The 27,719-nt window shown below is 40.8% G+C and overlaps 2 protein-coding genes across 2 annotated transcripts in view; one reads left to right on the plus strand and one right to left on the minus strand.

Annotated features, from left to right (window-relative positions):
- The window catches only part of dedd1 (death effector domain-containing 1), a 516,989-nt gene that overhangs the window by 59,263 nt on the left and 430,007 nt on the right, over window positions 1-27,719 (minus strand). The window lies entirely within an intron of this gene.
- tsnare1 (T-SNARE Domain Containing 1) overlaps window positions 1-27,719 on the plus strand; it is a gene marked incomplete at its 3' end in the record, with an annotated part of 160,497 nt that overhangs the window by 46,428 nt on the left and 86,350 nt on the right. The window contains exons 3-4 of the mRNA XM_079561375.1: window positions 14,937-15,014; window positions 16,441-16,510. Coding sequence (XP_079417501.1) covers window positions 14,937-15,014; window positions 16,441-16,510 — 148 coding nt within the window. The remainder of the gene's footprint in view (window positions 1-14,936; window positions 15,015-16,440; window positions 16,511-27,719) is intronic.

Consider the following 27,719-nt stretch of genomic DNA (forward strand, 5'->3'; position numbering starts at 1 on the left):
ACACTGGAGTCTAAGACCATATTATTCAACATGACACACAATTTTGAACTGTTACTTTAGGGCGTTCTCTTTTCCAGTCCAACTATCTTCAGAATTGCCATTTCTTTATATTGTTGTGTGAATCCGAAGGGACCACTGAGCCCCCGGATTGTGTTTGTCACAGAGCAGAGAGCAGAGTACCTTGCTGTGACTGGGCGGTGACAGGCGCTTGTTCACTCCGCCGCATGTGCTGTTGATGGGTTGTAAATGTCCAAAGTGCCACATGTGTCAGGCGGCCACGCGCACTTTAATGCACCCACTGAGACCCATTGATCCTAGCCCAGTAGCTAATACGTGGGCTCTGTGCTGTGTAGGACAGCTGCTCAAGAAATTGAAACGGCTCAAGAAATTGTATCAAGGTGAATGAAGGTATTGGAAACAACCTTGCTTTTGTTATACTTTCTTTCTATTATACTCCGTTGTCGGTCTTGGTGTCGCGTCACCTGTAAAGAGCTGGCCAGAATGACTTTCACGTATGTTATGATTAATAGACAGACACTGGACAAACTGTGATCAGAACACTTCCAAATGTGGGGAAGAAAACATATTCCTAAACAGCAAAGCCTCGGTTGCTTTGATCGACAAAATCTTTAAAGGAGCTAGATGCAAGATGGCCATTTTATGCTCACTACTGCCACCTCAGGTCATACGTGTAACTGCAGCTTCTATATTAAGCTCGTGCATGAGGGCAATTCAGACCACAAGTAACACCTTTTTGAGTGACAGTGCAGGATTTTAGAGGCAGTTGTGGTGAACAGGTCTGGGCTCATTCTACACCTTCGGACGTTGCTGGAACGTGTGAAAATACATAACGGAACATAAATGAAAATACATAATTTTAACATTTTGAAACTTTAAACTATAACCTTTATTATTCATGTTGATCCAATCACCTTAACTGAAACTAACTTGTAAACTGTACAGTATAAAGACAGTAATCAAAAACGAAGAAAAAAAAAAAGGTTTTACAAGAGTAATTTGCGTTTTTTGCGGTCTGAAGTAATCCAGTGCATTGTTAAATGTTGAAATGCAACTATTTTTTGGGGCGTTTCTATTTCTATATATCTAGACAAGTCTTTTTGTACTGCGGATGCTTTTTTTTCAAGAAGCTTTTATATTTGACAAAAGCCAAACTGGAAAAAATGTGCTCAGTTCAGGTGGGGGACAAAATGGTATTCAGATGTGTAAAACTACAATGGATATTTGAAGTAGTAATAGTTTGCTGATAGATAATGATATAAAAACAAGAACACATTATCAAATATCTCTTTCTTCTTGACAGCCGTCCCTTCTATAACAAAGGATAGTGTAACAATATCGACCCGATAACAATACATCTGCGCTTACATTAAAATGCACTGAAACTATCAGAAAAATCAAATATGATCTCACAATCTTTCATTTTGCTCACCTGATCGAACCTGATGGAATGAAGGAAAAGTAATTCTAATGCAGCATACTTGCACGGTAGCGCCTCCGCTTCACAGCTAGAAGGTCCCGGGTTCGATTCCCACCAGGACGGGGCCTTTCTGTGTGGAGTTTGCATGTTCTCCCCGTGTCTGCATAGGTTTCCTCCGGGTACTCCGGTTTCCCCTACCACTAAAAACATGTGCAATAGGTGAATCCTCCAGACTCATTTAACATTTGCAGATTTTTTTTATATGTATGCCAATTAAACTAATACAAATTCCTCACATTAGTCTAATCTGAGTAGAAATAGAACAGTTGATCGAACATAATAAAACAATGGCACATTTAAAGGAACACATACATTATATTTATATGTGGTTATTCACTGTGTGAACAAATATATGTCATTTGTTCTTATCCCACACAGAACATAAGAAAAACACATTAATTACCCTCTCTCACAACATGGTCTCGCTGTCCCCACCTCCACAGCGCCACAAGATGCATCAGGGGTTTAACCGCCGCCTTAATGCTGCCCCTGCTTTAAATGTTAGCCTTTACAATTAGTGTTTATTGTCCACAGAGCGTCCACATCATGCTGACATGGGCTTCCACACCACTCAGACCAAGAAAATCAATGTAAGAATGAACAAAGGTGATCAAGTGGCAGCTTGAACTCTTGGTAAACAGAAAAGTGTTAACAGGAGCGCTTTGGATGAGCAAAATGCATATTATCTACGAAATAAAATGGATCAAGGCCATTTTCCATGAGCAAGCTTCATGTATTCTGTACTCTGTACTGTGTAACCCAGGATTTTCTATGTAATGGTAATATTGGTCATGGTAATTCAATAAAATCCTATTCCCGTTTACTTCTGAGGTCTGTGGAATAACCAGGATGCTGATCTCATAATTTGGACATTGGATGTCGCTCCATTGAAACAGTGAAGAAACATTTAGCATTTCTGCCTGCAACTGTAGCCAAAAATGTGTCCTTAAGAACTGGACGGCTATTGAACAAACTGAATTTCTTTTTTTTCCATCTGAGGAAAAGAAAGTGACTTTGAACTGACTTGACACCTTTCCTGAAAATGTTAATTTTTAGGAGACTTGAGTACAGACTGAAATGATCTGTTATTGTCGCTGTTGTTGCTACTGACTCATTTCTGTGCTTTGTGCAAAGAGAGTGGTTCCTGATGTTTGTTTTCACTACAGAAAAAAAGGGTGACTTTCCTCAACCAGTGCAGTGGGTTTCAATTGACATGACTTTGAGCAGCAATTATGAAAAACATGAAAATCCAACGAAAAATTACATGTCCAAGGCACATTGATAGTTAAAAGTCCTTTATTGAACAGGGGACGCCAACGCATTAAGAACTGTTCAATAAAGGTCTTTTAACTAAATCAGAGTGCCTCGGATGTTGCAATCTACTTGTGATTTTCATGTTCAGGCAGATTTCTTCTTCGAAAGGTGAACCGATCGTCTTTCATTGGAACCAGTGATGTGCTCACCCCAATGGACGAGGAACGCACTTCTCTATGTTCCTTATGGCCTTTGCTGTAACACCACCCCCTTCAGGGGCAACTCAAAGAGACACTTGGGAGCATTGATTCTAATGGGACTTCAAACGTCCCAAGAACAGTTTAAAAGCCTGGCTCCAAAGACACTTTCCTTTTCTAAAAATTGCTATGACACATGTGACAATGCTGGGGTAGGTGAACTATTTTTAACCACACTGGTTTTTGTTTATCAGCCCCCGCGAGTAGGGCTTCCCACCTTTTTGCACTTTTAAGGAACAGGCTGCGTAGGAGGGACAGAGCGGCCCTTAAGGTTCACACACGACTCGGGAACCTTTACAATGAATGGGGCTGAATGAGACCCGCTCATATTTATTATATTATATTCATGGCTCACCCTCACCCTCCGTTGAAAACATGTCTGTCATGTCACGCATACAGTAGAGCGGGTCGTCTTGTGACCGGAGTGTCGGTTCGAATCCTGCAAGTGCACACTGTCATTGTGTCCTTGGGCTAGACACTTCACCCACCTTGCCTCCAGTGTCTGCGTACACATTGACATGTGAATGAGCGTGTGCATGGGTGACTGGTTCCTTAATGTAAAGCGCTTTGAGTGCCTAAAGCAGGTAGAAAGGCGCTATATAAATGTGACCATTGACTGTATGTGACCATCTTTGTGGACCTAATCCCTAATACTCAAACACTTTTGTCTATTTAAGACCCTGCTCTCCATTTTTACAACAAATTCTTATTGGACGTGAACGTTATCTATTCGAAAGAACCATTCCAGATTAAACAACAATGAAAACTTCTGAACAAAAATACACATCTTCTGACCCCTGACCTGAAAACTGTGATTATTTATGTCTTTGTGTAGGGAGTACTGTTGTTTACCTCAAGCTTATAGTTTCAGCTGGTTCAGTGTCATCATGTATGCTATTCTTCCCATTGAAAAGCTACAATACAACATCGCCTCAACAGAACAAACGCTGCGTTTGCACAGCGTGTAGTTCGGTCAAACCTGGGGAGATCCTGGCTCCAAATTGATTTAACACTGTTCGATATTTCATTCACGTTTTTGGCTGAGGAAACGGAGCAGAACCCTCCAGACATCCACAGGTGGGCCACGCTCCGCTCCGGGGATGTGGGGAGGCTGGCTACAGGAGGGGGGCTGAGGCAGGTGCGCGGTGATGGGGGGGTGGATGCTCGCGGTGAAGTCAAGGTGAATCTCTGATGAAATTATGGAGATATTTCAGTCTGTTCTTTGCATGTTTCTAAAATAGGCTGCCTCAGGAAGGATTTGTAAAATGTTGTAAAAGTACGATTATTGAGGTTCACTTTTGAAATTCTTAAAAAGAACATCATCACCAATTATTGTTAATATATGTAACTTAAAGGACCTGTACACAATGTCTTTTCTTGTAGTGGAATGAAATTTGTACTGCCCTCTGAGTCGAAAGTCGTGGATCTTCATTGATTGTGCAGACAAGTGGATTAGCATTAACATGACCGTAAAGCTCTGTTCTCCCTGAAATTCCTCCCTGAAAGACCGGGGATTTTACAAAGAAATAATAATGCTCACATTTTTTGGAAACTCATTTAAAACAGTTGAGCTGGGAGAACTTCTTCTGACCCGGCGCCGAGAGACAGTACCAGTCTTGATTTGGGAGTATAATTGAACGTGCTGCAGATTCCACATTTACGTTTATCGATGTGCCGCTCTCTAAGGCCACGATGCTAATTCAGGCCCAATTACGGAGCTGGAAATGACAGAAATCAAGGCATTCTCTATCAATACTTCAGTTGGTTTCAAAAAGAGGAGATGGACAGTGACGGCCTGATCATCGCATGTAATCAGGCGTTTGGTGTTTACCTTTAAGCCTTATGCAAATTCCAACCCTGCCCCAAGGCGTCTTTTCCCTTTTAGACACTCACAGGGGATGCAGCAATTCCAAAACAAATCTCTTTCAAAGCCTTTTGGGGTTTCAAACTGATTGTTTTACTCAACATATACACATTTCTTCTTTTGGGGAAATTTAGGTAGATAGCATTCCCAATCAACACGTTTCGCGTCTGTAACTAGAAGCGAAAATGTCCTCAACTTTACCTAAACCCAGCCCAGTTGATGATTTAAGCGCTGCTGTAGTCAGCGCTGCATGTACAGGACACGCCTCAGCCGACCCCTTTTTTTCCCAAAGTGACGGCCTCAGGCGCCCAGCGAAAACACTGGGTACACCATAGCTGCAGATACCCACTTCGTCTTGAGCAACGCTGTTGTTGCGCCAGGCGGCAGATAGGCCCCTCAGTGTTTTTTGTGGACTCAAATGCGCATCCATTCGAACTTCACAGCAGCCTGGGGACCATGGCCAAAATGTTCTCATGGATTTGGGAACCAATCACAGAACAAGGTGGGATGGCAAGACGATGACGCACTATTCGACATACGGAAGCTTGTAGTTTGTTTACGGATTAAAAAAACATGACAGCAGTAGACGCAACACTACTTTTTGATCAAGCTTTAGGCCGTGTTCCAAAAAGTTTAGCTCGAAAATTTGACAGCGGGTACGTCATACGTCATCGGATACGATACGTGTGTCAATAGAGAGGAAGTGCTTTTCCAAATTTAGCACAGGTGGACCCTAGCAAAGAGGGCCCTAACAAACGCAGAGCCATCACAACCATGACAGAGATTTCACTGTGCTGTAGTCACAGTCAGGGGTGAACTTATTTCATCGTAAAATTGCAGAAATTTCTCAAACCTTCTAAAATTAAGCTTTTATTGTCCGTGTTTACAGTAGATAATCTGTGTGGATTTTTTTTCAAATGAATATCAATTTAGCCAAATAAAGTAACCTCTGAAAACCTTCTGGATATGATGCATGTTGACGTCTGACCCACGAGTTTAGCATCACTCACTTATCCCTTACCACACAATACAGATCAATGGTGCACATATCCTTTTAAAGTCCCCATTTTGTCGCCAAATGCACTTTCTTTCTTGCTCATTACCATACGTCTCGACAGTGACACGGAGCACCATGGTCGAAAATCAAAGTCCCGCTCCTATCACTCCCACAGCTGCAGCCTCGGAGACGACATTTGTCAAGAGTGATTTAGTGAAGGCGCCGCTCCTATCTGCTCCGCTTTGAAGTGCAGCTGATACGGCCATGTTGAAAAGCCCATGTAAAAAGTGAGGGAAAGTTTCCAGTGTGAAGAGATAAAAAGCTGCTGAAATGATCCAAACGCAGCCCGCTCCCCTCCTCCGCAGTCTTCCAGGGACGCACAATCGGAACAGCCTGGGAAATGGGCACGGAAATGGGTTTGAAATCAAATGCGATAAGTGAAATGCATTAAAATATTACGTCTATCATGCAGTGACAAATAGTTGACAAGAAAGTCCAAGTGAGATAAGTCTTCAGCTATCTGTTCATCTCCAAAACCTGGTTACTTTCTGCATCACAAAACCATCTTGTTTTAGGTTTTAATTTATGTCTCTTTCCCTCCACGATGATCTTCACCAAGCTGTTGTCTGCTCTGATCACATGTCCAAAGAAACACAATCTGCTCTAATCTGTTGTATTTCTCTCTGGGGCAATTGATTTCTTGTCTTTGCTGTTCATGGGCAGAATTCTAAAACATCTACCATGAGGCCTCATCTACGATAGGTTCTTATGCTCAAATTTGTTCTAGAATGAAGATTTGTTCTTCATTCACGCAGTTCCAAAGCAATCCTCCTGAATCCTGCTCTCTAAGCAGCTGCTCCGCCCTTTCCTGGAAAACAACTGACTTGTGACACTCTAACGTTTTTTACGTCATAGTGTCAAACAGGAAGAGCCAGCGTCTGTAATGTAATGCCTTACGGCCTGATTTTAATTTATAAAGCAGCTTTTTCATTATTTCTGCCCGACGCGTCCGTGCTGCCCCACGGAGAAAACAAACACACCCCCTGAGCATCTGTTGTAATGGAGAAAAGCGCATTTGGCTACGAGAGGTGCAGGACTTCATTCAACCTTCCTAAAGGCCACTCGTCAGAAGTTGGAATTTAGTGTTTTTCTGTGACTGTCTCTTGATGGATGTTTGGTGAACCTTCACCAGAATCAAAGTGGATTCACTTTTATAACCAACGCGAGTCCCATAATGTAAGCACCCGATGGAGCGGCCAGGACAGAGCAGTGAGTCAATCAAAACGCGTGTTAGCGTGTGCGTTAGCCATTTATGAAGCTGTGTTGAAAATGTCAACTCCTTATAACTGCATCGTGAAGTAACTTCATGTATTGCTGCGATATTTATATTTCTTACTGCTAATGTTGCGGATCAGCTCGGAGAGAGGGGGCAGAGTTAACTGAATCGAAGGGTCGTGTCGTGCAAAACACCCCCTGAAAATACTTATATTTCTCACAAAAAATAGGACTCTATAGTTGTAGACGTACAATATATTATATAAATGCCTATAGTGTACTTTGGGATGGTTAAAATAGCATGATACAGATCCTTTAGAAACTGTACAATGCACGGCGCCTCAATTGTTTAATCCTTACTTATTCAGTGGTATTCAGTAGTATATGAGATTACTTTGATTGGCAGATTACTAAATTTTAAATATAACACTTGTATTAGGAACTTGTTTGACACATTAGTTTGCAGAAACAGGTTGTGAAACATTAAACTAATGACAAATATCTTACTCCTACCCTTTTCTGAAAGCAGAACTCTATATTACACTTCCCACTGTTCAATTAAGATTTGGAACACTTTTCTTGAGTGCCGATCACAGTGTGGCAGGTCTTTCAGCAGCAGCACTGATCTCCATCCATCACACCAATAGGAAATGTGCTTTGAGTCGTGTGTGATAATGACTCGTGTGCACCACCAGACCACCATTAAAACTGCACTAAAGGTCTGTGGCGTGAAAAATGACCCATTTCCAACATGTACCGCCGCGTTGTACCTCTGCTCCACTGACGGCTGCAATCATGTCATTACCTGCACCATTTGTCCCTACAGCTCAGAGTATATAACTGCTGATGTGGTCGCTTGTCACCCAGACGCCACAAAATGTACTCTCTCGCTGTCCAGAGTGGCGACCCGGCTATTTTCATGCCAATATTTGACTGACCTATTTGTAAAACTGAACCTATGGAGCAGAAGTGGATTCTCTGTCCAGATTAGACAGCAAGTGGATATTTTGTAGTCAAAGATAGAGGGAAAATATGATGAACGCAACGAGAGGCCTGCACCCTGAAGCTTGATTTAAGAGTTGGCCAGCTGTAACCCTGGTTTTGTGGTGCTACAACAGTTTTCTTTGCCAAACTCTGCCAGTGAAGTAATGCATAGAAGGAAATAGGTGGAAGTGCTGAGAATGCTGGCTGTGAATTTATCTCTTATATATTTTTATCAATGCACAGATGTAGTTAGTACTTTGTGCAACTTGTTAGTGATGCATGGTTTAAATAACACCTCAAAATAGACTCACGTATAAGACAGGTCACATGTGAGAAACATTTAGACATTAAACGTGAACATACATTTTTCCACAGGGTTGTGTGTCTTTCGGTGCTGCTTGGTTCTTGACGCTAATTGATATATTTATTATGAGAATGGTTAGGTACTGTTAAATTGTACCATTTGATATAAAACAAAATAAGGTACTACCTGTCATTTGTTTCCTTTTGATTATGGTGGGTCCTTGTCACTTGGTTGTTTCATCCAAATAAATGATGCAAAATTAAAAGAAATTGTCTTTTGATGGGGCCTTTCTGTGTGGAGTTTACATGTTCTCCCTTTGCCTGGATAGGTTTCGGCGTGGCGGGTTTAAATATACAAAAGTCCCATGTGTGTTTATTAACATGCACTATCCAGCAGTAACACTTATCCCGAGGCCATGTTTGGATTTGTCTGACCAGATAAGACAGACTTATCCAGGATATGTCCAACCTGCTTCACAGTATAGTGCCTTGGTTCAGGACAGTTGTTATGTGAGTGTTCCCAATCTACAGTGGCACCAAAGTGGCTCAAGGAAGGAATAGTGATGGGAGGAGTGTGGTTCCATTCAACAGATGAGCTGCTGGAGTGGAAATGACTGAGTATGTTTACGCAGATTTTGGAACCAGATATTATATTCATAACATGTAACACTATGATCATAAATGGTATGTCAGGTGCTATTATAGTGTCATCTCAACCGAGACTACACCGGCTATGAGCTCTCTCACACATACACATACAAATGACATGCTCTTCCACCCATCAGCCATTTATAACCGTCCACCAGAGCAGACTCATCAGCCACCTCAGGCTCTCCATCTCCCACTCTTCCCCAATAGCATTTTATTCTTGAACATGCCGCTTGATCATTCATTCAGCTGGTGTCCATTCACTCCCAGTTGTCCGATTTCTCTACATTTTGTTTACGTAACTCACATAAAGCCACTCCCGCAGCTAATTAATGTAGTTTGTAATACACAAACTTCACATTTTTATCTTTGCAGAATATCAGTGTTGTCATTATGACTTACCTGGAGCTACTTTGGCGATTTAAGATGTGAAGTCTGTGTCTGACTTATTCTTCAAGGGTAAATGGTCTGGAGCTGAGCCCCCACGGTCTGGGAAATGAACAAAAAGCTTTCTGTTTGTGAAGCAGAGGCAATTACCACTTTGCCACCAGGCGGGTTTCTCAAAATACGGAAGTCTAGTTTCACCTTAAATGTCATGTGATGAGGACTCCATAACAAAGAATTGAATCTATGTATGACAGTGTATGTATTTAGGGATGGATGTATTGCATGTGCGTTTTGAGGGCTTTCCCTTGCCCCGGATCCTTAGCCTGGTTGTGTGTCACAACATATGGGACCCTATATAGAAAATCATTAAACACAATTTTGGAAGTCTCTCTAATATCTTCAGAAATGTATAACTTCCCTCACCTGTAAATAACAGAGTTTAGGGCTTCACCTGTGGATATGACAGAAGATGTCATTTGCATAAGTTCCTTTTATATCTTTATATAGGGTAAGCTGCCATCTCGGTTTAGAGGATCAGTGATACTTGGGAACAAAACAAGGGCCGCTGTTCCCTGCATTTGAAACACTTTCCTCCGAAGGTCTCAGGGTTCTCAGGGCCCAGGAAAGACTGAAAAGGAGCTTCTTCCCCAAGGCCCTATTGAAAGTTTAACTGGACATGTCATGAGGCCAGTGAGTAAAGAGCTGGTCAGCACTTGAAATGACTTATACACATTTTTTTTATTGATGTTTTATGTTTTTCATGCTGTTATGCAAGGGAGTGCTCTCAAAATGAATTCTGTTCATTGACAACAAAGACCTATCCTATACACACATATCCCACATCCAGATCCTAACCTTAGCTCAGCCAATGTCCCCTTTGTCCTCCTCCACTGAAGGGTTGGACATCCAGCCTCTGACCCAAACCCCAATCCCATACCCTAGCCCTGATATGAGAAGAAACTGCAGTGGTTAAGCTAAACAGCTGGGGAACATGGTTATCGCTAGGGGCAACAACTGTACCTCCAACGCTCCAATGATATATTTCTGCTTCATATTTTCATAATTCACTCTTTTGTCTAACTCTTCATTATGTCTTACGGTAATATCTGTGAATGCCAGTTCCCATGCAGCTAATTAATGTGACTTTAATCTTCCCATCATCGAAAGTCCTTACATTTTCAGCATAGCCATTACCGTCTCTGAACCATTATAATTGCTGTTGCTGTGGGTGGTGGGGAAAAAAAAAAAAAAAATCTCAATCTCCTCACATGCAGGAATGGCCCATTCATTTCCAGTTGTAAAAATCACTCAAACGCCGCCTTTCAGTAGTGAATAGTTTCCCATTAGATATGCAGGCACACTGCGTCCAGGTAATAATGAAATTGCAGATAGCTGATTTAAATTAAATGGCAACTGCATCTTATGCTGGAGAGTGTAGGTCGAAATCACTTAACTCGAGTTCTGCTCATGTTTTTTAATGTCAGACACTTCTACTGGCTGAGGACAGTAAAGTTTTGAGGATACTAGACTTCTGGAATTACTGATTCCACTTATACTACGACTACTAGGCCTAGTTACTATTACAACGTCTAACTCAATAACCTATATTGCTGAAATTTGTTTGGAATTGACCACTATTCATTTGTGTGCTGATTAATCAATAGGTAGGACATTTAAAAACAATGTGGTAGGCATAATGATGAGGTCCCATGGGAGGAAAAAGTGAGTATACCGTTTGGAATTTCTTACATTTCTGCCTAAATTGGTCATAAAATGTGTTTTTTGCTTTATTAAAGGAATAGGCCACCGTTTTTACATACTGAGATATGTTCTTACCTAACCGTAGCCGAGTTAATATATCCCCGTCTGGTCTTTGTCCGTGCGCTCTGTCACGCAAACGGAGCACATACGCAGCCTCTCCCACATGTCATATAGCTCCAAAAAAGCTCACGATAGAAGCTACCAAGCTCTTCCACGTGTTCCCTATTTAAATAAAGTTACGTGAAGTGTTTTCATGCAAAGTATATTTACACAGAAATGTAGCATGTCGATTTTATAAGCAGATAAAAAGGGGTACTATATTGTGAGGCGTAATGATACAGGAGCACAGCGTCCGCGCAGTAACTCCTAAAGACTTCCCCCGCTCACTTCTGTCAATAGAAGCTGTGTGACTTGTAGAGAGCCTTTTACAACAAGCAGAAAATATATTTTGGGAAAGTGCTGGCGCATTCCTACCTCATGGTAGAGGTCCTGAGTCCTGTGTCGTCGTCCGGGGTGAGTTGGAAATCTGTGAAACATTACTACACTATATACTTTCTGCTTGTTATCACAGCCCGGCACGATGCACGTAAAAGGCATTGTTCACAAGTTATCCACGCTTCTTCAACTGTTCTCTGCTCGCTCTCTACAAGTCACGCAGCTTCTATTGACGGAAGTGAGCGGGGGAAGTCTTTAGGAGTTACTGCGCGGACGCTGTGCTCCTGTATCATTACGCCTCACAATATAGTACCCCTTTTTATCTGCTTATAAAATCGACATGTTACATTTCTGTGTAAATATACTTCGCATGAAAACACTTCACGTAACTTTATTTAAATAGGGAACACGTGGAAGAGCTTGGTAGCTTCTATCGTGAGCTTTTTTGGAGCTATAGGACATGTGGGAGAGGCTGCGTATGTGCTCCGTTTGCGTGACAGAGCGCACGGACAAAGACCAGACGGGGATATATTAACTCGGCTACGGTTAGGTAAGAACATATCTCAGTATGTAAAAACGGTGGCCTATTCCTTTAAAGTCAGAAGAATGAATCAGCAGTATCCGATTAAACTAATACCACCCAAACAATTATATGTTCTCACATTTTTATTGGCCATAACATGTAGACATTCACAGGACAGCATGGAATAAGTAAGTGACCCAGGAATCTTGCTGAACTGCAACAGTTTTGTAAAGAGTCCAAGATTCATCCTGATCATTGTGCACGTCTAATCTCCAGCTACAGGAAACACAGTTGTTGCTGCCAAAGAAGGGTCAGCCAGCTATTACAATCCAAGAGTTCACATACTTATTCCTCCATGTCCTGTGAATATTATGGCCAACATGTAATTGTTTGGGTGGTATTAGTTTAAGGAGACACTCATTTGTGTGATTTAAATAAAGATCAGACCACATTTTATGACCAATTTAGGCAGAAATGTGAGAAATGCTAAAGGGTTCACATACTTTTTCCTCCCACTGTACAGTAGCTACAGTATATGGAGCATCCTGGACTGTAAAAACTATCTCTAATAAATTTAACTTGGAGCAGAAGGCAGTTACAAACATGAACAAAATACGACAAAAAAGACAACAAAACATAGCATCCACAGTGAATATAATGCTTACAAAGTCTGCACATATTCAGTTTATGTCATGAATGGAGTGTGGTACAAAGGAGTTTTTATACTAGTTGTTTTTTTTTTTTTTACAGAGGGGAATCCTAAACCTCCTCCCAGACTGCCGTAGCTCATACTGAGAGTTGAGCGAGTGAGAGCTGTGATTTTTCGAGACTGTGTTATTGTAGACTGTTCAAAAAATGTCCCGCAGGGAGGTCGACGGAGTGCACATCCTCAAAATCTTCCCTGCCAATTTTACCAATCTCAGAACGTGTGTCTTTTAACCGGGTTTTCAAACCAATTTACAATTTCAAACATTAGCACAGCTTTCATGGTTGCTCTGCAGAATGACTTCATATTTTGGTTGGCCCCAAAATACTCGGAATCTCCTGAGAAAATACAGATGATCTATGTTTGCACACGCAGTTGTTACAAGTTCATGCTCATTTGCTCACTTGCACACCTAGATGCTTAGGGGGCCATTCCTATATCCTGATAGTGTTTTGTTCCTTTTGTGTGATCCCCATTGATTTTGTGTCTGCACCTTTTGTTCGGTTTTTAACTTGCAGCTGAGGTGCATCACCATTTTTAAAGCTGGCCACTCCAGATGAAAAATATATATATATATATATATTGCTGCTTATGCCTGAGCAGCTTGTCTGGGGACTTTTTGTTAGAAGAAGAAGATCTTTATTTATATAGCGCCTTTCACAGACATATAGTCACAAAGCGCTTTACATGAGACAATTGTACATTCACTCCACACTCGGTGGTGGTAAACTACGTATGTAGCTTCAGTTTCCCCTGGGGGAGACTGTCAGAGGCGCTTTCGCGACTGCACACGTCTGCGCCAACGGACCCTCTGACCACCACCATACATTCACTCACACACATCATTCATCCTGGCCTATTGTGCATGTTTTACTGTTTTTTTGTTGTCATCTTGGGGACCTCTGCCTAGTGTAGTACATTATATCAAGCTTTGCAGTGATACGTCAAAAAAAGCCCACCTCATTACAGATGATGTAATAAAAGCATGAGCCTTCCACTGCTAATATTAGCGAGACATAGCTCAAGATAATGACCTGAACCACACTCAATACATAGTACTTATTTTTTACTTTGTGGAGGCTAAATGCTACAAGCCAGAGCTAAAGTTTTTTCTTGAGTAGAATGACTGACTGAGCTTCTGTGTGCACTACAAACTGTAAAAAATCACAGGGAAGGGTTTTCTTTTATCTCTGCGATGCGCTATTTTGTCTCATGAGAAGAAGTAGATCTTTGTGTCATGCTGCGTCGCTGGACTGACAGCGCTACTGCCAATTTATGTCTCTGCTTTGTAAACATGGCCACATGCAGGTTTGCTTATGCAACCATGCGCGCTACGGGGTCATCTGTTTGATCATCTTCAAGAGGGATGATCACCATTACATTAAAAAAAATACTGCTCATCTGCTGCATTTAATTCGATTCAAATACTGGTCGAGATTTGGCCGTGTTTCTTCACAAAAGTCCTATCTCCTATCTTCTCATCATTGTGAGCCTGTGGCAATGCCTTGTCCTCTATACTGTTAAAACGTTCAACAAGTGTGTGTTTTCACAGCTTTTACACTGTTTGGAAATCTGCTCCCTTTGAAAAGGCATTTGAGTCAATTTTCAGTCACCTTTAAAGTATCGAAACCATTCCATAATATAATGCTACGTCCAGTCCACTCTCTTAGCTTGAATCTCTGCGTGAGAAGGCAAATTCCCATGAGAAAACATAGTGCTCCCTCTCTTTACTCGCACAGGCCGCCTCGCTGCACCTCTGTGACCTTTCGGATATGGAGTGCGATGGACAAACACACAGTAAACCAGGCAAACAAGCCGACAGACACTAGTACTCCCCAACTCCCCTGTGACGGAGCTGTTTTCATGTAGTTGTCGAGAAGTGTGTTTCCGTGTCCCCCCCCTCTCTCTCTCTCTCTTCATCTCTCCCCCCTCTCTCTCTCTTATTTTGTCACTCTTTCTCCTCCCCTCTCTCCCTGTCTCTCCCTCTGCTCCGCCGGGCTTGCATGGGCGGCATTTGTTGACGATGCGCTTGTGTTCTCCTCAGCCACACAGGTCAGCGCCACCGAGCTGCAGGACGTGTTCCAGGAGACCTCCTCCAATATCTTCCAGATCAACGCCAACGGTAAATACACACGAGCCACGTCAATAACAATAACCTGTCTGCGGTCCGGGTGAGGAAGCAATATTGCTCTGAGGGTGTAAGCCAAGCCACATTTTGGAACAACACGACATTGTTCAAAATGTACTAATCATGTAATAATGCTGTGTTTTTTCATAAACCTGTCTAGAATCTATTCATGGTCTTAAGATAATCACTAATTTGGTGCTCATAAACAGTACAAAACTGATTAGGAAAGCATATTTTTTACAAATGCTATCATGAATTTAATTCGATTGTGTAGTGTGAAACAAAATTTGGAAACTATATTTAGAAAAGGGATTTTAATACACAATGAGGTGACTACATGTTGAACTGTTATTGCATATTGTTGTATTGTTGCAAAATGGAGCTCTATGGGGTATATGTAAGAGGAGAAACTACAAGAATGCTCCTCTTCTTTGACTTGTTCTTTGTTGTCTTCATGTGGGCCTATTGTTTAAAGGTGCATTATGCTACTTTTTATGCGAAATAAAAGTTGACACTTGTTGACCTTGTGGTGACCCAGCGGCTGCATGAGCGGTCAGCACGGTGCTTTTACTTTCGATCACGGTGGTCTTTACAACGCTCCAGGATCAATTGTTTTGTAGGTTTTCTGTTGAGAGGGTCCGTCAGTGGAGAAAACCTTCCAAACAATTGATCATGGAACATCTTAGAGACCAGTGTGATGGAAAATAAAGGTGCAATGCTGACCACTCATACAGCCGCTTGGTCACTACAAGGACAAATACGCAGAAATATCAACTTATTTTTCACATAAAAAGTTGCATAATGAACCTTTAAGTAGTTGACAATAATTGTAATTAAGATGATTGTTATTTAAAGGCCCTATACCTGATTTGTTTTGTTACAAATGATGACACTTTTCAGGGTCACCGTTAGAGAAATGCTTGAAAACTATACTTCAAGTTAAAAAAATTGATACAAATGCTTTATAATTAAATGCACAGTGTATTATTTTTCCCCACACATGACGGCAACAACTTTTTTAGAGACAGTGCAGGATGTTAGAGGCAGTTGTGGTGAACAGGTCTGAGCTCATTCTACACATTAGGGCATGGCTGGAACATGTATGGGGAGGAAAATACTTCATTTTAACATTTTTAAACGCTGTATAGTCCCTTTAAAGTGAACATTATCTACCCGCTATGAAAATTCTAAGGAAGTGACCTTCAGGCTTCTCCTGGGAAACAATAATGTTTGATCTGTAATTACTTCAGAATATTGTGGCCAAATGTAGCTGACTCCTTCAAAATAAGAGTCTACTTTTGACAGTTTTGCTGATAACGGCTGCTGTCAAAAGGCTCTGTGTAGTTTTTCTGCGTCAGTGACAGAATAAATTAGTGCTTTGTCTCCCATTAATGTTTCTGTCACTCTCTTTTCCCCCCAGTCGTCACACTCGAGAAGAACCTGCAGTCTTTGGGCACATCGCGCGACACGCCAGAGCTGCGACAAACTTTGTAAGTCTGCTTTATTTTGAATAAACATCTTCACTCTGTCCACTTTTGTTTCATCACTCCATTGATTATTCTTCTTTGAGTTGGCAACAATTACCAGACTCGGCGCTGATGACAAAGTGGCCAATTTCAGACGATTGTGTGTCCTTAAAATGCATGACATCCCGCTGTGTTGGCTGGCATTTGATCAATTGTATTGAACATTTTTATTATGACGTTTTTGGCTTTGCTTGGCTGGTCTTCAATTTGGTGACGTCCTTCCTTCAGATTGGGACAGAAGCTTAAAAAGTACAAAGTGTATTTCGGGATTTCAGCCCATTTCTAAGTATATAAAGTGCAAATTTGATGAGCAACACAGCTTTTCCAATCCAATAAACCTAAGCACGTATGCCTTCCATTGGGATTCACTTATAATGCATTGCAATTAAAAAAAAAACAATTTACAAAGCTTTTGATATAAATTCTTAAAGGGACTATACAGTATTCTCATCCCCCTTCATGTTCCACAACTGCCTCTGAAATCCTGCACTGTCTTAATACAGTGGTATGCAAAAGTATGGGCCCCCCTTTAACTTTTCGATATTTTGCCATACAATGGACCATAAACAGAAATATATTTCATTGAAATTTTATGTGAAAGACACACACTAAGTGACACACAATCGTGAAGTGATCCATGATTTAGATTTTTTTTTATAAATAAAAAACTGACGTGCAAAAGTACCGGCCCCCCTTTCCTTTTATTGCAGCCAATTGCCTTCAGAAGTTGCCTGATGATTTCTGAATGATCACATGTGACTAAATAGAGCCTGCCTGTGTGTAATCAAATGTCAGTTCAAATACAGCTACTCTGTGATGGTCTCAGAGGTCTGTTAAGGGACTATTGTGGAGCAGAAGCATCGTGAAGTCCAAAAACACACCAGACAGGACCGGGATAAAGTTATTGAGAAGTACAAAGCTGGGTTAGGTTATAAAAAGATTTCCAAAGCTTTGAACATCTCTCACAGTACAGTTAAATACACCATCCAGCAATGGTTAGAGTTTGGCATCACTGCAAACCTACCAAGACCCGGCCGTCCTCCTAAACTTACTGACCAGAAGCCTATGATGACCCTGGATGAACTGCAGAGAGCTACAGCTCAGGTGGGGGAAACTGTCCACAGAACAACTATTAGTCGTACACTGCACAAATCTGGCCTTCAGGACAGAGTGGCATTTTTCAAAGAAAACCATAAGAAGTCCCGTTTTCTGTTGAGGAGGACTGCACTCACTTTCCTCACTCATATGTATATTTAATGTTGGTATCTTAAACCCAGCATGTTTTATCTCCCCATTTTAATTGAGGTGTATCCAAACAAGTAACCTCTGAATGCTGCAAATCCCATTCGCCCAGTGCTTTGTGATGTGCGGAGCGGCGTCCTTTTCTTTCTGTTTTTAAGACATAATGATTTTGTACACCTCATTAAGTGGAGTCTTGCATTTTCCTTCAGTAAACTTTTGTATAACTTTCGTAGCTGATTTAATAACAAATCCATGTGTCATTTCTTCTACACAGTTTGCTCAACTTTCTGGGTGATGCTTTATGATGCAAATAGTTTTAGAGGACAAATACGTTCGGAAGTGCACTTAATCAAATCAAGTGGTTTTCCAATTCACTGAAATGACTTGAGTTCTTTTCAGGTTATTTATTTATTTTATTGGACCATAACCTTTTAAGCCACACCTGAACTTGGCACATTTTCTCCAGTTTGGCTTTACCCAAATCTGAAAGCTTCTTGGAAAAAGTGTCTAAATAGCAACAAAAACAAGAAGAAAACAAGGATCAAAATGCAGCCAAAAAAAATGTAAAAAAAAAAAAAACGTGGCAAAAATGTGACAAAAACCCAACAAAAAAAAAGCCACAAAAATCAACAAAAGTGTAACAAAAGAAAAAGAATGAGACAAAAACAACTAAAAAATGAAGTGAAAAAGAAAGTGACGACGCAAGGAAAATGATCCGTTGGGATCAGTTTTGTCGTTCCTACTTTCAGATGAGGTGCTGCTCTAGCCCATAGGCTGTAACCTTAAGGATTTGGGTAAAGCCGAACAGGCGAATATACACACGGTCTAGGTGGGGGGGGGGGGGGGGGGGGGGGGTAAGAGCTAGTTATCCAGGGAAGTCACCGAGCACATGAAAAAAAAAAACTTTATGGAGTCAGAGGAGAACATGCAAACCCCTCATAAAAAGGCCCCATCTGGCCTGGGATCGAGTCCAAGAAAATGATATACTGTAATATAATACTCCTTTGCCCAATGCTGGTAATAAAATAAATTAAGATAAGAAAAAAAACATGCTGCAATTCAAGTGGAAAAGCCTTTGTGTAAAAGCCAGTCATACACTCACTCACACACGGTAAGGTGGGGAAAGTGTGTTGCTGCTAATTGAATTGTCGTAAGATTTGAATTTTCAGTGTCAAGAATGTCTGTTTTCAAAGGCTCAAAGTGATGGTCAAGGCTAATTTCTATAGCACATTTAAAAACTAGCTTTTCCATATTGAGTGCAAAAATACAGACAACACAGCAAAAACATACTGAAATCTAGTACTACAACAGTGAACATATAACAACTGCAAAATAATCAAAGTGATACATTTGGCTTCAAATCCCATGGTGGTTTGGACAAATCATTTGACCCTTATTGTCTTGACTTTTACATTTGGTGGCAACAACAAGCACTTTTATCACCACACAAAAAAGCAGCCTCTTCTCTGAAGTCATTGATATTTCTATGCAAAAGTCAATTTGCTTTTGCCATATTGATTGTTTGCTGTTTCTATCAATGAGCGGTTTTACTTGTCGATTAAACATTATTACAAATATTTTACTTTCCTGTCAAGATTACATTCTATCATCACACAATAATAGAAAGTACTCATAACAAACTGTACTTCCCGTATCCGTCAAACCTCCTTAGATCTAAAAGAAAAAAGTGTTGAGGCGAAGCCAGTACAGCGGCAATCAAACCCGAGCTTTTCTCGATGAGTCCGTATTGACCGTACTTTCATTTTCTTTGTGCCTGTCTATTGAGCGCACTGTTGTTTTCCTTCTTAGAGTCTATTGACCCGAGCACTTTGCGAAGGAAAGAGTGTACCTGCTAGGTTAGCTCCACGACACTGCCACTTCAAAATGGAAATGAAAAATGAACACTCAAGATGACTAAGGGGTATGTAGGCAGGTGGTGCACGGCCGGTGAGAGATATAGCATTAGTTTGGACACTCTTATTTTATGTGACCGCTCCTCTGAAGTTGCCAGAGCTTGACAACGGTGTACTCAGCTTCCAAACGTAACTTAGCCCTGAGGTAAAAGTCTGTCTATACACTTTTAAAACAGCTTGAAGTCCAGTCATTAGTCTCTAAGCTGCACTTTTACACATTAGCATATTATACCTCAGTTTGAGTTTGTAGTTGAGGCAGCGGACAAGATGTATAGTGGTTTGTTTGCTTGTTTTGCTTACTTTAATGGATGGAGGTAATGCGGAATCGAAGGCTGGATCAAATTATCCACATGATGATAATGAACATTACTGTCATCTTCATGTTGTTTGGCAAGGCTATTTACTCCACTCACTCACCCACTTGATGTGCCATATTATGCCATGCGACATATCAGCCGTTTCTCTGATTGGTTGATCCCGTCTGTCAATCACGCCCACTGGGAAATTGTTGAGATAAAGCTCGCTCCCAGACTGCATATCTTTGAAAAATATTTGATAAAGCATGTAAGTTTGGCAGGCCAGGCAAAGAACAGTGCTGGACGTGTTCATTTTCATAAACTAATCTCACTTTACTTGAACAGCTCAATGTTTGCTGAAGCAACCTTTATTGCTTTGTGGTATACAGTATAGCCTTATGTATTTCAATTTTACCTGCGGTACTATAGGCAGATGAGTCGACTAATGGGTAATAGAAGATCTTTATTTATATTTTAGACTAATGGGTAATAATGTATTAAAGGGGGAGTATTCTTATATTATGTTTTTCCCTCCTGAAAAACATACCTCCAAGTGTAGCTCAGATTCATTCATGTATTTTTAAATAATCTTTGAATCTCCTTCCAGCAGCCATTTTACTGCTGTTTTGCTGGAGGGGAAGAGGCCCCTCCCATGCTCTCTTCCTTAGTTCAGCCCACTGCACCCTCCCTTGCAGTTTAAAAATGTTAAAACTAAGTATTTTCCTCCCCCTACATGTTCCAGCCATGTCTTAATGTGTAGAATGAGCCCAGACCTGTTCACCACAACTGCCTCTAAAATTCTGCACTGCCACGCAAAAAGATCTGAGGGTCTGAATTTCCGTCAAGCACAAGCTTAAAGGGGGGGTAGTATGCAAAATCGACTTTTTCAAGCTTTACATCATGTTATTAAGTCATTCCCTCATTAAAAACATGCCTGAAGTGTTGCCTTGGCACATTCACGTATTTTCGAGTAATCTGTAGAAACTCTGATGGCGGCCATTTTAGGGATAAAACGCCTGATTCCTTCAGGAAACGCCCTCGACCTCCAGGATACGCCTCCGACCTTTCGTCACCAGCCGAGTAACCAACCACTGCTCCTCAGCAGAACCCCCTCCCCGCAGTGTCTAGCCCTAAGATGTAAACAGAGTCATCATGGAGGATTAGCTTCATGTGTTGTGAACCGGAGCCACAGCAGACTTTTTCAAAGACACACATCAGTGTTTCTGTTACCGAAACACCCAGGATTAAAACCGGTGACAAGAACACTTATTTCAGTGTCTGGTTCTGCGCTGGGCCTTGATGATGCAGAGCCTCCGGAGAAAGCTAATGCTAAGCTAAACCTCGAGTCATCACGTGAAAACGAGAGATATGCACACCAATAAAGTAAATAAAACCACCACACACATAAAGAACCGTTTAACAATGATCACACACGGAGCCTGGCTTGTTGATTTGGAAGTTTATTGCTCACATTTCATCTACAATGGGTCATAGCCGAGTGGTTTTCTCCCGGAGCTAACAAGCTAGCCGCGACAAGCTAACGGGAAAATTCACTGAATACAAGCAGCATATTATGCATTGAAAACGTCACTAAAACAGGCAACTGCTTGAAGCAGCCTTTATGATGATCACACACTGAGCCTGGCTTGTTGATTTCGTAGTTTATTGCTCACATTTCATCTACAGTGAGTCGTAGCCGAGTGGTTTTCTCCCGGAGCTAACAAGCTAGCCACGATAAGCTAACGGGAAAATTCACTGAATACAAGCAGCATATTATGCATTGAAAACGTCACTAAAACAGGCAACTACTTGAAGCAGCCTTTATGACGATCACACACGGAGCCGGGCTTGTTGATTGTGGAGTTTATTGCTCACATTTCATCTACAGTGAGTCGTAGCCGAGTGATTTTCTCCCGGAGCTAAGGCACTATTAGCCGCGACAAGCTAACAACCTTCACCTTCACAACATTCATTGAAAACAGGCAGCATATTATGCACAAATAACGTCAATAAAGCAGGCAACTACTCGAAGCAGCCTTTACGATGATCACACAATGAGCCTGGCTTTACACATTTGTGGTTTATTACAGACTTTTCATCAACAATGAGCTGTAGTCGATTATAACAAGCTAACGGGTAACCTCGAAAAACCATTGTCCACCTGCACAGATAATGTCCGTCTTTTGAATCGTATGGGCTCCTGCAGATCCTGGTGTCGTCCATGGGGGTATAGTTAGAGATCCATAGGGCATGGCAGATGCAAAGAGATAGCCTCCAAACAGCAGTTATTTTTCAGGCAAGAGCCCCTTCCAAGCGTCCGGTGTGGAAGGTTCGTCTCCAAATAATATCCTGTGTGGCCATTGTTCACAAAGTGATAAACAGTAGCTCCTTTCCAACAATAAAAATTAAAATGCACCGATCGTAGTTTCAATACTGTTGAGACAACGAGCGCAGTGTTGTTGTGATGCCACAGACAGCGTGTGGAGGGGGCGTGTCGGAAAGGGTCAGAGGTTCTTAAAGAGACAGAGGCCTATTTCAAGTCATTTGCTACCGCCATTTTGAAAGAGCAATTTTATACAAGGCAGTTCTTCTAATTTACTGCATTGACAGACCAACAGAAGGTTTCGTCATCATTGTAGTGTGATATAGACTGGTGCTATGTGGCTGAAAAAAGCATAATACCCCCTCTTTAATATAGAAACTGCAGTGTGCAGTATGACCTGAGGTGGCAGTAGTGAGCATAAAATGACCAACTTGCATCTAGTCTCTTTAAAGAAAGACAGGGCTTGCAATTTTTTCAGGCAGTGATCAATTTTTGGTTCTTTGCTTTAGTTTTCTCCCTACAACATCTTTGTTTTAATGTCAAAGTAAAGAAAGGACCAATATATGATGTAAGGGTTCTGCACAGAGTATGCTCGCACATCAGTCACGTGTCTCATGTTTGTCAGCATCGAAATCCATCTATGAATTACAGATCTTTACAATTGTGAGCACATCATTTAATGCCTCTCTTTCTAAGAACAAACCGCACAATCATCTCAGCTTGAAAAATTACATTTAACTTAGGCCTTCCATAAAACAGATGACTTAATGATTGTGTGCGACACATAAAATGAAAGTGCTAATAACTCCAGCAGATTTTCTGTGACACGCATTGGATTTCCGTCGTCTCATTTCCCTGAACTCTTGCATGGAACAACTCAACGTCCTTGTTGCGTTAGTAAGACACTGTACGTCTTGACTGTCAGTGTGTGGTGGGAGGTGCGAGGTGATTTCGACAGCGTGGTCCTCTGCTTTTATCCACACTCCCACCTGCACCTGTCTGTCTCCTCTCGTTCCTCACTCCTCCGCACGGTAAGGACGTCACAGTGATGCCCAGACAGTGACGGAAAGGCCATGTTTATGCTGATCAGCGTTGGTAATTTTACACACAGCAGATTGTCCGCTGACACTGGTGAAGCCTCGTCAACAGGTCGCGCTCACGCCAATGGTACAAGTGTTGACAGACCATCTGGTTCATCCGTCAGAAGATAAACTTTAAGCGAAACGTTCTTGTTTTGCCAATTGTCAGTTATACAGTAGTAGGAACTGTCAAGTATTTCCATTTTCCCATGTGGCAGTTTTATGTTGAAATACTGCCATTGGCCAAAGCACATTTTTTCGGTGAAAGGGTGCACAAGTTGGCTTAAAATAACAATTCAAGAGTCTTTCACCTTTACAGCCAATAACCTCTTAACCCCTGCCTTAAAGGAACAGGCCATCATTTTGCTAGTCTCGCCAACCAGACTCCGCTTCTTTACAGAAGAGGGTCTGGCAACACTCCATTGCGCGCTTTCAAAGGAAGTGACGCAGCGATATGCAGCCTACCGACCAATCAGAGCAGCTCCCTGAACGGGCGTCACGTTGTTGCGCCTTTGTTTTGTAATTTTTCAACACAAGCAACCACTTCACATAATGCTCTGGTATGCTTGTATTCTTAAGTTTTTCTGACATAAACGACAGAAGTCATTTACTGAACTCCGTGTGGCAGGAGTGCCATTGTTAATGTCCGAATGACGACAACTTTCTTGTCACTGTTTCTGTCGTCACATCCGCTATGTTCTCATTGGCTTCTGTGCGCTTTGGTTGTCCCACATTAGTCCCGCCTCAAGCAGTAGCTTTTCTACGACAGGGTCGCCAGACTAGTCTCCTGGAGCCTGCTGCCGTGTAATGCCTCATTTGAAAGCTAAGACCTACATAACAGATTTACGCAGATCCTGGCATTGTTGCTTGTCACTTTTTTCTGGATGCTTTTTTTTTTTTCCCTTTTTTCTGCAGTTTAATTGTTTTTTTGTCACTCTTTTGTGTGACAAAAAACACATTCTTGTTGCTTTTTTTTGCATTTTTGTCACATTTCTGCCACTTTTTTGTTGCTTTTTGGTCACTTTTGGATATATTTTTGTTGCATTTTCATCCTTGTTTTCGTCTCATTTTTTATGCTACTTTGATGCGTTTTATTCAAGAGCATTTTAGATTTGGGTAATGACAAACTGGAGAGAATGTGCTCGTGGAGGTTAAGAGGTTAAAAAGAGCACAGGTTTATTAAGGATGTGACCATTTGTGAAGCCTGATAGCTGTTCCGACTCTTTAATATATTCTAAGTCCATTTACTACTACTTCCTCTTCCTCCTTCACTGTATGATCAGGCATTGATAAGTTTATCAGAGTGCATGGTCACGATGTAGTTTACTTTCTCCCTACACGCACACAACAACAAATAAAATCAAAATTGCAGTTCTGTTTTGCCATGAAGGGCAGTATACACACGTTTTTGAACCGTAAAAGTGCACATAGTTTACACTAAAATTGCAAACATTTGACAATACTCAAAAATGTATCGTAATATATATATACATATAAATAGATTATCAGCAGGAAAAAGTTGGTCTGGAGTTTAGTTTATCTCTTTAATGTGCTATGTCCTCACCAAATAAGCAAACAGAGTAGAGTAATTCCATTTCATAAAATGAGTTAGTGGTAAAAATTCCACACCACAACCCAGCCGTATCACCATGTCTCGTCGAATCTCTAAAGTTTAGCCGATTGGGGTAAAGTTGCACAAAGATGAGAGACTATAGTAAATCTGTGATAATAAATTGGCGGTGGTCTGAGGGCTCCATGACAGATTTGTTGCTCTGTGTGTGAATGAATAATTGTCCCTTGTGAAGCGCTTTAGATGACTTATGTCTGTGAAAAGCGCTACACACATAAAATCCTCTCCCTTCCCTGATACAGTAATTCATCAGAATAACTTTTTTTGTTCAAAAGTCAGCTGCTTGTAGACCTTTTCTGAAAACTATTGTAATTGATTAAGTACTTTAAGATAAGTAAATATCCCATAAACCCAGGTGCTTTGTTATTGTTGGATTTCCCTGGATAACATGAACAACTGAAGAATTCTGTGTACACCCCCTTGAAATCTCCTGGTTAATACAATTTGACCGACCCTCGTAATCATGTAAATGCACCCAGACTTTAAATGGATTAATGCCCTGCAGCTTCTCTGACATTGGTGAAGCATTGATTGGAGAACACTGGTCATAACACTGAGGACAAAATGATGGATACGACTAGAGGTGACCCCTGCAGAACCCTTCAGCATCACCTGATCATATTTCAGATACAGTGTGTGAACATAAAAGCGCTTGTACAGGAAATATTACAGGTAATAAAAGGTGGCCGTAATAAAGGTCCAGAGAAAGCATAACAATTAGGAAATCCATCTGGAAACTATAACTGAAATTGTGCTGGTATGGCATGTTGTGTTCAGAGCCCATTACTGCAATAGTTGTGTTAAAATTGCACTGAAGTTTTTATGTTCTCCGGGAAAAATACTGCCATGACATGGAGTTAATGTACTCATGCGATAAGCTCACAGGTACTTCTTTCTTTTTATAACTTATGATTCAAAGATTAATTCTCTTCAAAGTGCCATTGAAATCCTGTAGACACTTTCATTGATTGGAAATGTCTTAAGTGTTTTAACTGGACCACAACTTTATATTAATTCAAGAGACACAGACTATATACTTTTAGCCACTTTTAGCCAATCAGAGGCTGCTTTTCAGAATCAGAGCTTTTTGGGTTTTCCATAGAGACTCCAACTTTGAAGACCACACTGAAACAACTAGCAAATGACATTTTCATTGTGGATTTGAATTTAAAGCCACACCGTGTAACATTTCACCCAATAAGCAGAATGAAATACGAGCATTTATATTCTTACAGATATTTTTCTTGTTGAAAAATATCGGGGGAAACAAAAACAAAAAAATAGATATGTTTTGCAGGGAGCGGATCACCTCTCCTCAGACCTGACTGTAACTTTCTTAGAAGCGGGACGTCTCCAGCTCGTCTCCATGGAGATGTTGACTAAAGGCAGACAAATGTAAGATTTGAAAAGATTAGACCCTCATTCAAATCCATTATCTGATAACCCACTGCAATAATAGCATTTTTCGGTGTCTAACTGGTCGCTAGGAGCATGTTTTGTACTGGCAACAATAGAGTCCAAAATGTTTCACAGTGTACCTTTAATTTTATATACAGGTGAAACTCGGAAAATGATATTATCGTTCAGAAGTTCACTTATTTCTGTAATTCAACTTAAAATGTGAAACTAGTGTATGATATAGACTCATTACATGCAAAGTGGCATATGTCAAGCCTTTATTTGTTATAATTTTAACGCTTATGGTTTACAATCCATTTCATGCGATTTTTAATTTTCACAAGCTGAGCCATAATCATCAAAATTATAACAAATAAAGACTATATATATATATATCACTTTGCATGTAATGAGTCTGTATATTGGTTTCACAGTTTAAGTTGAATAACAGAAATGAAAGCACTTTTCAATGATATTCTAATTTTCCGGCTTTCACCTGTAAGTATTTAAAAAATAAAGCATTTGAAGGATTATTGGGTTGTATTCGACAACGCAGAGTGAAAGGAGGTGAAGAGCGGGAAGAGACATTTAACACATTGTTGGAGCAGACATTTGAACCCACAACGCTGAGGACAGAAAAGTGTTTCAATATTTGCATTTTTTACCTTTTATTGTATATAATAATGCAGTATTTGGAGACATTTCTTGAACAGACTGAGTTCTCGCCAGCTGTTACCAACTACTATGTAACTTCTCATAATATAGTGTCTTTATTTTAAACCAGTCTCAAATTGTTGCTCCTGGCCATCGCAAAACTTTCTTCCATTCTCGCTGCCGATTATTATCTTGATGAAATTAGCGTTGTGATTTATTTGGCTGCGTGTTGCTCTGATGAAGAACAAGCGCTGTGCCATCAGACAGATGAGCGGTGTCAGAAAACAGACCCGCCGTGATTACTTTACTATGGGCTGCCAAAACCATCCGCTAATTCCACATCAATATGAAAAAAAAAAAAAAACAAGGCTGATGAGCTGTGAAATGTATTATTTATTCAATCAACAAAAGAAGCGAGCCCACGCATATTTTTAGAGGACTCAACCACGGCTCCAAACTATCCGCACGCGTTTTCTGTTCGCTAATTAGCTCTAAATGTGATTTGTCTGAGGTGGATTAATAGCAACATGGTTTTTTTGTAATGTTCTTATTTTATGTTGCGCTTCTCAATTGAAAAAAAATAATACACAAATAAATGAAATAACTAGACGATTAGAGTAAAATGGATTGTTTGGCAT

The sequence above is a fragment of the Gobius niger genome (genome assembly GCF_951799975.1).
Source record: "Gobius niger genome assembly, chromosome: 8".
NCBI lineage: Eukaryota > Metazoa > Chordata > Actinopteri > Gobiiformes > Gobiidae > Gobius > Gobius niger.